The 11,919-nt window shown below is 40.4% G+C and overlaps 1 protein-coding gene across 1 annotated transcript; it reads left to right on the top strand.

Moving 5' to 3' along the window:
* Positions 1 to 1,775: 1,775 nt before the first annotated feature.
* LOC119407700 (piezo-type mechanosensitive ion channel component 1-like) lies at positions 1,776 to 7,265 on the top strand. The gene is made up of 5 exons (XM_037674523.1): positions 1,776 to 1,782; positions 1,949 to 2,028; positions 2,235 to 2,424; positions 6,827 to 6,968; positions 7,143 to 7,265. Exons 2-5 carry the CDS (start codon positions 1,962 to 1,964, stop codon positions 7,263 to 7,265), a joined length of 522 nt encoding a protein of 173 aa, XP_037530451.1. The 5' UTR covers positions 1,776 to 1,782; positions 1,949 to 1,961.
* Positions 7,266 to 11,919: the final 4,654 nt, after the last annotated feature.

Here is an 11,919-nt window from a genome sequence, read left to right as displayed (position 1 = left end):
TAAAGGTGAGCTCCACCATATCAAAGGCTTTGTAAAAATCCAAAAAGAAAATTACTCCATCATCCTCCACCAGATGTTCAAAGTCCAGCAAATCTAAAACCAGTCTCAGATTATTGTGAATAGATCTCTCCTCTTCTTATAGTTTTTAATAATGCGTTGGACAGATCTTAACCCAATTTTAGTCGTTTCTGCAATTTCCTTAGAAGTTTTCTCTGCTTGATGCCAATGATTTGACCCTTCTCAAACAGACTTGACATCTTTTCCACGACCAAACGATGCATCTTTGACATGATTGTTTAAGAAATGAGAAGTAACTCATTGCATCATTTGGGGTTAAATAATTTGTTACCAGCTGAAAGATAATCACCCATGCAGTAATTATACAATAGGAGGCTCGTACCTATTTGCTTAGTTAAATCTAGGTGGCGACTTTTGTTTGGCCAGGCAGTGTATGTTTCTCAGCCACAATATAAACACCCAATAAAACATTCATTACCCTTGTCTGAAAATTCTCTGACACTTCCCCTGTTTATGAATTTTTATTACATTATCAAAATCAATCTTTGTAATGATGCTTTATGCATGTGACAGAAAACCCATTGGCAAAACAGTTCAAAACAGTTTAAAAACAGTCTAAACAGTTCAGTAAAAGGGGAAACATCACACCGCCTCGGTGCCTTTACCAGCGACGACCTAATGACGCATTTCAGCGTCTCAGCTGGGAGGATTAGGATATATGTAAATATCCATCCATTATCTTCCACTTGTTCTGAAACTGGGTCGTGGGGGCAGCAGCTTGAGCAGGGAGTCCCAGACATCTTGTTCCTCAGCCATTTGAACATAGGAGCATCTGTGGTGGAAGTGGTCTCCAGCTACAAGTACTTGGGTGTACACCTGAATGACAACGTCAGCTGTAGCAACAACACCACCAGTCGGATCAAGAAAGCTCATCAGAGACTCTACTTCCTCAGACGGCTGAGACGAGCTGGTCTGGGAAGCTCAGTCCTCACCTCCTTCTACAGGTGTGCAGTGGAGAGCATCCTGTGCTCCAGCATCAACGTGTGGCATGGAGGCTGCACAGCTGCAGAAAGAAAAGCTTTGCAGAGAGTGGTGAAGGCTGCACAGAAGTCTGTTGGAGTCTGTCTCCCCACCATCACAGACATCTACACCTCCAGATGTAGAAAGAGGGCCACCTGCATCATGAAGGACCCCACTCACCCAGCACACCCACTTGTTGCCCCACTCCCCTCAGGAAGGAGGTTGAGGAGCATTAAGTGTAGAACCACTAGACTGAGGAACAGCTTCTACCCTGAGGCTGTTAGACTCATGAATCCCTAACCAGGATTATCACTGTAATGCCACTTGATTGTTGATATGTGCTGCTGACTGTCCATGTTGCTGATCTTATGCTGCTGATTTATTTCATGCTGCTGTGTTCATTTGTACTCATCTGCTCACACAGACTCATGTTCGTGCTGCTGTTGTTCAGTGCATTGTTTTGTACTACTAGTGCTTAGTGTATTCTTAGTATATATCTTAGATCTTATTACTGTTTTTCTTTACAATTTATACTTCGGTTGCATGTAACTGGGACCCTGTGTACACAGTTTCGTTCCACCACATATGATGTAAATTACAAATAAGAAACTTTGACTTTGACCTCTTTCAGCTCTTCTGGGAGGACTCCAAGGCGTTCCCGGGCCAACCGAGAGATGTAGTCTCTCCAGTGTGTCCTGGGTCTTCCCCGGGGTCTCCTCCCAGTTGGATATGCACTGAGCCTGTGTAGGTTTATTAAGGAGAATAATATTTATGGATATAAAACTGTTTTAACTATATCTGTTTTAACTATATATAAAACTGTTTTAACTCCAACAAAGATATATATATCTTTGTTGGATTTTACTTTGCATTGAGCAGAAGTTTTTCATTTTATTTATTTTTTCCCCAGACTTATTCCCAATATGTTCCCTAACTACATCCGTGCCCCCAATGGAGCAGAGGCTAAACCAGTCAGTCAACTGTACAAAGGTCAAAGTTCACATAATTCTCACTATTTACAATGCAAAACTTTGTTATGAGCTGAAAAGAAAATCAAAATGATCAGAAATCAATTTACATATTACTCCCAGTGAACACACTGGTTCACTGAAATCTGTGAGGAAAAAATAACGGCCTGTCTTTTTTTTTGGTGACGTCTCCTTTTTTTATTTTTTGTCAAACTGGCGGTCTTGCAGATGATGAAGATGATTACCTGGATATAACACTGTCCCTGATGAGTGACCGGTCTCTGAACGGCACAGGGAGCCAGGAGTGGTGGAACATTGCCATTGCGAACTGTGAGCCTTCATTATGTGACGTGCTACCAATGGTCATATTTAACGACAAAGTCAGCCCACCGAGCCTGGGATTCCTGGCTGGATACGGGTAAGAAACACTGACGGGGCCAGAGGGATAGAAAACTATCACTCAGAAATAATTGATTCACTCCCTTGGATGTTGTACCCTTATATTGCTATTATAAATCAGTTACGGGCAATTTAAGTTGGCATTTTTGACAAAAATTTTAAAAAGCCTTCTATTGTTAAAGTGGTCAAATTTTTACAGTGTCATGCCAGTAAAATCAAAATGTGTAATATAAACTAAGTGATTGCATAAAAATTTACCCTCTTTAAAGAGACTGAGCCACTTAATGCTCAAAGTGAAATGTTAATCACCATAGGGAAGTCTATGTGTCTTTAGTGATTGCAGTATAAAAACGTTTGTATTTGGAAGGTCTATTTAGGTATGTTCAGTTAAACAGTATTTCTGGTTATCATTACACCATGACGGTAAAACGACACTCCAAGCAACTCAGAGAAAAGATTATTGAAAAGTAAAAGTACATGGATTTAAAAGGCTTTCCAAGGCTCATAACATACCCAGGTTGTCCATCATCAAGAAATGGAAGGAATATGGAAGATGTTTAAATCCATCCAGAGCAGGCCATCCTCACAAACTGAGTGACTGTGCAAGAAGGGAAAAAAGATCACCATGACACCTGTGAGCAACAACTGTTGCCCGAGTTCACCACCAGTCCAAGCTTTATGGGAGAGTGGCAAAGAGAAAGCCACTGTTGAAGAAAACTCATAATAAGTCCCAACTAAAGTTTGTCAAACAGTATGTGGATGACTCCATGGTCAAGTGGAGGAAGGTTATGTGGTCGGATGGGACCAAACTGAAGCTTTTTAGCCATCGGACAAGACGCCATGTTTGGTGTAAACCAAATGCTGCACAACACCACAAATATATGTTGTAGCAGCATTGTGCTGTGTGGATGCTTCTTTGCAGCCAGCCCTAAGGCTTGCAAAGATTAAGGGTAAAATAAATGTTACAAATTAAAAGGAAATCCTGGAGGACAATCTGATTTTTGAAAAAACAACAATGGCTTGGAATAATAATAATTTTACAGCAACACAATGACCCCAATCAAACGGTGACAAACGGCACAGAAGTGGTTTAAAGTCAACAAGGTGAATGTTCTGGAGTGGTCGAGTCAAAGACCTAACCCAAATCCAATAAAGAATTTGTGCTCGACTTATAAAGGGCTGTTCATATCTGATCCGCACACAACCTGGCAGAGCTCGAGCAGTTTTGTAAAGAATGGAGTAAAAATCCAGTGTCCAGATGTGCAAGACTGACTGGGACTAATCCAGGCTCATTGATGTAACTGCAGCCAAAAGGTGCTTTTACTAAATACTGATGTGAACAGGGTGAATATTTATCCAGTCAATTATTTTACATCACTTTTTTTCTTTCGGCTGCTCCCTTCTTCAGGGGTCGCCACAGTGAAATAAGTCGCACGAAGACTTGGTGATTGTGGTTGTGTCAGGAAGGGCATCTGACATAAAAACAGACACTGAGCTACCACAGCCCTGTGTGTGGAGCAGAGAGCTGCCATCTAGGGTGCCCGGGGGAGCAGATGGTGGGGGTTAATGGCCTTGCTCAAGGGCCCAGAGTGGGGCAAATGAGGGTGGAGACAGGTGTGGGTGTTTCACCTTTTCCACCCACATTTTTGGTGTTGTCAGTATAGGGAGTCAAATCTTCTGATCATAGGCCCACATTCTCTAACCTCTGCGCCACCACTCCCCACTTACTTTACATCACATATTTTTATTTGGTGTTACTCTTTAGAAATTTGATTTCACAGTATTTTTTTTTTTTCATTTAGCCTTTATTTATACAGGTTCGTCTCATTGAGCCACGAGAACTCATTTTCAAGAGAGACCTGTTTAGGGAGCACATGGTGGGGGTTAAGGGCCTTGCTCATGGGCCCAGAGTGGGGCGAATGAGGGTGGGGGCAAGTGTAGTCCCTCGCTACTAGGGGTTGAACGACTACATAATTTTTAAACTCGACATTAACATCATAAAACTCGAGTAGAACTCGAGTAGTTGATGATGTCATAGGATCTCAAGATGCAATAATAAATAAATAAAACCACAAAAAAAGTCATTTATTATTTACAAAAAAAGACCAACAAAACATTGGGAGCGTAAATTATGCTCCTACCATTTATCATACTGCAAAGGAAAACCAAAAATATTAGTTTTTATTATTAAGCTGCAAAAGTGAAAGAAACGTGCAGCACGTAAAAAACAAAACTTAAAAATAGTGGGGCGGCCGATCACCCTGCACCACCGCATTAGGTTTAGTTTTAGAGATTAATATGTTTATAGTTTTTTTTTTATAGGTTTAGAGATTAATATTTTTGCTTTTAGTTTGTGAAACAAGGTCAGAGGAAGCTGGTTCTGGTTTGGTCATTAGACCCGGTGTTACACCATATTCTGTGACCTGCAACAATGCATGCAACACCGCCCCCTACGGTCACAATATACGGTGGTCACAAAATATGGTGTAACACCGGTTAGCAACGAGCTCCAAACAGTCAGGAAGTTGATACATTTTCTGTTTCCTTATGATAGTTGAACTGGAAGATTCATCTTTAGTGAAATATTTCCAGACTATTGATGTATTTCTACCTGGGTGCCAAGACTGGACCTGTTCCGCTCCATCTGTCTGCTTGGAGGAATCCATTTTGTAACCCACGCCCAGTGCGAATCACGTGACGCAATGACGTAACAGCGATGTAATGACGTCACTACGAATACTCAACATGAAATTAAAAAACTGGATAGATGTCCTAGGAATCTATGTGTCGATTACTCGAGTAGTCTGTTAAAGCCCTACACACGGTTCAACTTTTAGACTCAGTTTCACGGCGATTGTAAAATTGTACACGACACACGATTGGCTGATTGATTGAAGGCAACCAACCAGAGTCGTGCTCTGTATCCTGGGCGCTGATTGGCTCAGTAACTGTAGCATCAGAGTGTCTGCTCTCTTTCGCTGTGCTGTTTTGTGAAGAAGAAGCGGTGCCAGTAACTCCCCATAACTATTGTTGTGTTTTTTCCTCTTACTTCTCCACCCGAGCTCTGCTGTTACCGGTCAATCCTGCAGGAGTCAGGACACGCACTCAGAATATGACACACGCACCTTCAAGTTTACGAATATTTAATAAGCAAAGAAAGTCAGAAGTCATAGATTCACAAGCATAAACAGTGGATTAGTTAAATGCAGTCATTATTTTAACATATTTTATAATTGGATGCATCCATTAATCTATACGATACAACCTTATTAAGGAGGATTCTGAAGAAGACCGTCTCTCTGCTTCATCTGGCTGCCGCTTCGTCTGCAGAAAACTGCACTTTCTTTGTCTAAAAACAGGGCGTTCCTTCACACAGCAAAACTAACTTTTCACCGCGCGTTCTGAGCCTGCTGTCATGGGATTGGCCAGTTACAATCCAATCAGAAATGTGAGACATCGTGTTACATTATGTAAACAGGAACAGAAATCAATCTGTGGGAGCCTCTTCAAAGTAAAACAGGAAATGGGCCAATTTCAAAGTAAAACAAGAAGTGGGAGTCGAGATTCAACAAAGAACACAATCTTATTTCACAACACTATGTTCATCACTTGAACAAAGAGCTGGGTTTATAAAGCCTTAAAATAAATACTAAAATAAATATAACATCCCTACTTCACAGATTTTCACCTATCGCAGGGGTGTCTGAAACATAACCCCCACGATAAGTGAGGGACTACTGGAGCAGTGAATACTGGGTAACATTAAGTCACACAAAAACCTTAGAAGGAATGGTCCACTTTAGACACTGTTGGAACCGACATGGGCTCAGCAGCACGCCCGTACTGGCAACTCTGTTGTATGACGTACTATATGAATTACTGCGATATACAGTCACATGACCTTTGAAAATTCACAGTTCATTTCAACTAAAATATCAGCAAAAGTAGCTTACAACAGGTTTGTTTGATGATAAAACAGATGACAATGACAGAACAAACAACTGCTGCTCACAGTTTCAAACTTGATGTGACGTGATTCTGCTCGTTGGTCAGTGACAGAAATAATTTACACAAGGTAAGCAGTGTCTCCCACAAGTTTATAGAAAATGATAGAATAATCCTAAATAAACTTCAATTGCTTCTGACAATTCAATACGAAATAATATCCATCCATCTTTACCTGCTTCTTCCTTTTTGGGTCACTGGTGCCCATGTCCAAATTTGTCCCTAAAGGTGTGAGTGAAGAAATAATATAAATCTTGAATAAAAAGAGAACATTTGGAGAAAATCTGAACGCGCTCACCTGAAATGTATTAAGCGGAGGCGGTGTAGAAATGAAGCTTGAAGAATATGGTTAGTTGACAGTCTTTTGTTAGTATTTCTGTTCTTTTCACTCTCCTTGATCCCGATCTCTCTTCCAGTATCATGGGTCTGTATGTGTCCGTGGTCCTGGTCATTGGGAAGTTTGTGCGTGGCTTCTTCAGTGAGATTTCCCACTCCATCATGTTTGAGGAGCTGCCTTGTGTGGACCGCATCCTGAAGCTTTGCACTGATATTTTCCTGGTTAGTGTCAAACATGTCTACATTAACACTCACACCCTCTAAATGCTTTTTATCACCAGGAGGATGCACCTGCTTTTTACCATGACCGTAAACAAACACAGTATGAACAGGCAAACATATTTTAGTTATTAGTGTTCTGGATTGTCTATATTCTCATCTCTGTGTGTTTTGAAGGTGCGAGAAACAGGAGAGCTGGAGTTGGAAGAGGAGCTTTACTCCAAACTGATCTTCCTCTATCGATCTCCAGAGACGATGATCAAATGGACTCGAGACATCCACATTAGAGAGCAGGACTGATACAAACTGCCTGGGAGAACATGTTTACTCGTGGTGTGAAACATAATGGGAAAAAGGCCCACTGGACGACAGATGATGGGCCTTGGGAGAATGTTTCAGTCAAAGCCGATATAGCCATTACAGGAGATGTGGCAAACAATGCAATGTGAAACACCTGGTCTTACTGAACTAATGCTGTTTACATAGAAGCTGCTTGGCCTCTTGGATCAAATCAAACTCAGAACACTATTGAACTGGGATTATAGTCTCACTGTAGGTGGGACTGGCAGCAGCTGTACATCTGTTGTCCTGTAGGAGACACAATAATCAGGGAGAACGGATTCAGCTCGCACATCTGGCTGTTTGTAATGGTCGAATGTCAAAGGCCAAACAAGACATGCAACTTGTTTTCAACTTTATTTGAACCGCCAGCTGTGAGTGACCCTTACTGGTGGCAAGAGTAGCAGCAGTGGCTTCAGGTCAATTAGTCTTTCTACCAAGTCGTACTTTTGTAACTTTGGTCATCGTGTGTGTGTGTTTTACAGAGTAGTTGGAGAAGTTTCCCTTTTTGCTGCAGGAGGAAGAGGTGGGATTTTCCAGCTGTCAGCAAAGATAAAACATGTGACCTGTGCTGGTAAAATAAGTCAGAATGAGCACAGGCTGCAGCGCAAACAAGTAAAATAACAATTGTTGTTGTAGTGGAGAATTTTATAAAGATGAACCTGTAAAGTCACAATGCAACAATCCCGGTAATTAAAATCACATTTAACCTTCCTGATCTACCTTTAAATTAAAGTTTTCTAACAGAAGATTCTTTAGAAATCTTTTTTTTTTAATCCCTGCACGTTTTAATATGCTTTGAAACTGACCATTTTTCTGTGATGGCTGCTGGAAAATCCTTTCGTATAATGTCTGGCATAATTGTGAAGCTTGGGATTCTCCTTTTAAAAATATATGACTGACATTTCTGGTGAAATCACCCCAGACCAAAAAAAATATACAGTAGTTTTCAAACTGGTACTCTTCTAAACAAAACTCAATTTCAACAAATTGCATTTTGAAGCTTTTAAAGATTAACTGGATCTGAACATTTCCTTAGTGACTCATTTTACCAGAATGGTTCACATGAATTATGCTCATTTCAACCCATCACCATAGCTTCTACCATGATGGCCATGTCTTGGTACGTTTGAGGTTGTGCCGTACTTTTCCAGTTTGAGATGGAATGAACCGTTTCCACAACTTTTTCAAAGCTTGAGATGTTTATAACCTAACCCTGCTTTGAAACCTCTCAACAACTTTACCCTTGACCTGTCCGGTGTGTTCCTTGCTCTTTATGATGCTGTTTGTTACAGAACATTAATGATCAAACTTCTGAGGCCTTCAGGGAACAGTTGGATTTATTCTGAGATCAATTAAAATGCACACAGGTGGACTCCAGTTACTAATGAAGTGACTTCTGAAGGCAACTGTTTCCCTGGATTTTAGTTCTGGTGTCAGGGTAAAGGGAGCTGAATACAAATGCACGCCACACTTTTCAGATTTTATTTGTAAAAACATTTGAAAACCATGTTTGATTTTATACGATTACGTGCTGCTTGGTGTTGGTCTGTCTTAAAATCCCAGTAAAATGGTTTGAAGTTTGTGGTTGTACTGTGATCAGATGTGGAGAAGTTTGTGATTTGAAGAGTTTTTTCAAGACCTGTCCATCTTTATCCATTTATTTTCTGTACCAGCTGGCACATGGGTGAGAACTGCTTCACTCCCTGTTGGTACAAAAACTTGAGTGTGAAGGTGACAGCCAGGTGCTGCTGATCACATGTATTCATTAACAGATCATCAGTGTGACGCAACAGCTTCTTGACAGTTTGCTGCTCTGGAGCAGACAACTGTTAAAATGTCAGAGAAAAGAGACCTTACAGAAGCAACAATTGCTGCTATTGGCTACTTTCAGTTAAAAGACTATACATAAATAGGGATTTGTTATTGTGTTTGTACAGTCTAATATAAATTCTTAATCAGAACAGAATACGCAGGATCCTGCTGCAAACTTAAAAAAAAACTTAAGTCTGCTCTGGCGTTCATGAATACTAAGTGTTTGATTTTATTTATGAGCTGTCCTCGGTGGTGGTTATCGAGATGAACATCCAGATACCTGGACATTCTAAAGACATCTTTGAGGTTATTAGAAAGAAAAATTAAGAAGTTTTGGGACTTTTTCCTTTTTCTCTTGTCCATCTTCAAGATGATGAAACTGTTTCATGCTAAAAAGTCATCAACCAGTTCCCTGTACTCCTGATCTCCATCACTGACAGCTGAAGAGTCGTGAGTATTTCTGCTACTGACAGGATTAAAAGTAGTTTCCTGCAGTACTCCTGCACTGTTGACCATCCTCAGACACAATTCATCAGCCTCATGTCTGTCAGATTATCAATAATCCAGACTTTTGTGGAAACATCCACCGGATATCTGGAGCTTCTTTGGAAGCAGTGCAGGAAAACTGACATTTTTGTATTGTTTTATTGGTCAACTTGATATTTGAGCTGTTTAAGCTTCTAGTTTTGCAACTTTTGGTTGAACAAACCTTGTGAAGTTTTAACTTTTCTCCTCTTTGATAAGTCACATTATTTGACTCCGACTTGTAGGTTCACAAAAAAGTTTTACCTGATTATGTTCCATATAATTAATTTTTAATTACCAAAGCAAGTTTTTGTGCAGCTTCACGGTGTATGTCAGTTGGGATTGACATTTTATTGTTATGGAGTTACATAATGTTCTCCAGAGTACCTGAATGCACGTACATAGACTGCTTGATGCTGAATAAAGTATCTCCTGTAAAAATCAACAACACTTGATACTTGCAGGGAATATTGTGCTGCACTCCCTGGACATTTTTCTAAATGATGCTGGAAATCAATTTTAACAGTGAACCCTTTGCTCTAATCTCCATTTAAATCCCATCAAACGTAATTCTATGTGGGTTTCATACTATTAAAATAAGTTTTTTGTCCGTTTGTTTTGTTAAACTTCTCCTAGGATTGCACCAAACTAGATGTTGGAATTCAACCTTTATTTATACAGATTAAACCCACTGAGCCTCGGGACTCATGTACAAGAGAGACCTTAAAATGTTTACATAAAAAATGTGTGTGTATGTAAATAAATTGGCAAATATAAAATTAGTTGCAACATTTTCTGAACATGTGAGGCTATGTGATGTTTTAAAAGGTATATCATTGTCAAATATGACACGTTTTGGTATAATTTCTATTTATGAGCAGTATTTTGTTTTCCCAATGTAAAACAGCATTACTAGTGACAGGGATGCTTAATGGCAAAATCATTTCAATCAGGCAGTGTAATTGGTGCTGGAAATTTTTGTATATGAATGATGCAAAGCGGCACGTCAAGCCCAAATAAAATCAGCAACAATCTGCAGATGCTGAAGAATCTCATTTAACTTGAAAAGATGTGAAAAGAGGAAAATAAAACATGCTTATGATGACATTTATTTTCTTCCAACAATAGTAGTGCATTCAGGGTTTGATAATGCGTTTGCATGTCATTACAGCTGATGGAGAACACCTGCGCGAGCTGTCAGATGTCTCTGGCTGCGTCACAGGTGGCAGCCTCAAAAAAAATGAACAGAGCAGCAAGTTTAAACATACAAACAAAACAAAACAAAAAAACATGTTTAGACATGGCTTCTTGCAACCATGTCTAGACAAGGCTTCTTACAATCGAATTTATACGCGGCTCCTTGCAAGCAAGTTTAAAAACGACTCCCTGCATCTTCATTTAGACGCGGCTTCTTGCAAGGAAGTTTAGAAGTGTTTTCTTACAACCGTGTTTAGACGTGGCTTCTTGCAAGGAAGTTTAGATGCAGCTTCTTGCAACCACGTTTGGATGCGGCTTCTTACAATCACATTTATACGTGGCTCCTTGCAAGGAAGTTTAGAAGTGGGTTCTTGCAACCGCGTTTAGAAGTGGATTCTTACAAGCAAGTTTAGATGCAGCTTCCTACATCTTCAATTAGACGCAGCTTCTTACAACCACTTTTAGACGCGGCTTCTTGCAACCGCATTCAGACGCGGCTTCTTACAAACACATTTGGATGCGGCTTCTTACAATCGCATTTATACACAACTCTTTGCAAGCAAGTTTAGACATGGCTTCCTACATCTTCAATTAGACGCGGCTTCTTACAACCGTATTTTGATGCAGCTTCTTGCAACCACTTTTAGACGCGGCTTCTTGCAACCGCATTCAGACGAGGCTTCTTGCAAGTAAGTTTAGACGCGGCTTCTTACAACCACGTTTGGATGCGGCTTCTTACAATCACATTTATACGTGGCTCCTTGCAAGCAAGTTTAGACGCGGCTTCTTACAACCACGTTGAGACACGGCTTCTTGCAAGGAAGTTTAGAAGTGGGTTCTTGCAACCGCCTTTAGAAGCGGCTTCTTGCAAGGAAGTTTAGACGTGGCTTCTTGACACCACGTTTAGATGCGGCTTCTTACAAGCAAATTTAGACGCAGCTTCCTACATCTTCAATTAGACGCAGCTTCTTACAACCACTTTTATACGCAGCTTCTTGCAACCGCATTCAGACGCGGCTTCTTGCAAGGAAGTTTAGAAGTGTATTCTTGCAACCGGGATAAGATGCGGCTTCTTGCA

This window comes from Nematolebias whitei, chromosome 1, assembly GCF_014905685.2.
Source record: "Nematolebias whitei isolate Nwh7 chromosome 1, NemWhi1, whole genome shotgun sequence".
NCBI classification, from domain to species: domain Eukaryota; kingdom Metazoa; phylum Chordata; class Actinopteri; order Cyprinodontiformes; family Rivulidae; genus Nematolebias; species Nematolebias whitei.
This window is presented reverse-complemented; position numbering and strand designations above follow the sequence as displayed.

Bases quoted from the DNA above. Each gene is read 5' to 3' on its own strand.
- LOC119407700 (XM_037674523.1), top strand. From the start codon at position 1,962: ATGTTCCCTAACTACATCCGTGCCCCCAATGGAGCAGAGGCTAAACCA. The intron at 2,029-2,234 runs GTCAAAGTTCAC...GCGGTCTTGCAG, and splicing joins AGTCAGTCAACTGTACAAAG to ATGATGAAGATGATTACCTG. The intron at 6,969-7,142 runs GTTAGTGTCAAA...TGTGTTTTGAAG, and splicing joins TTTGCACTGATATTTTCCTG to GTGCGAGAAACAGGAGAGCT.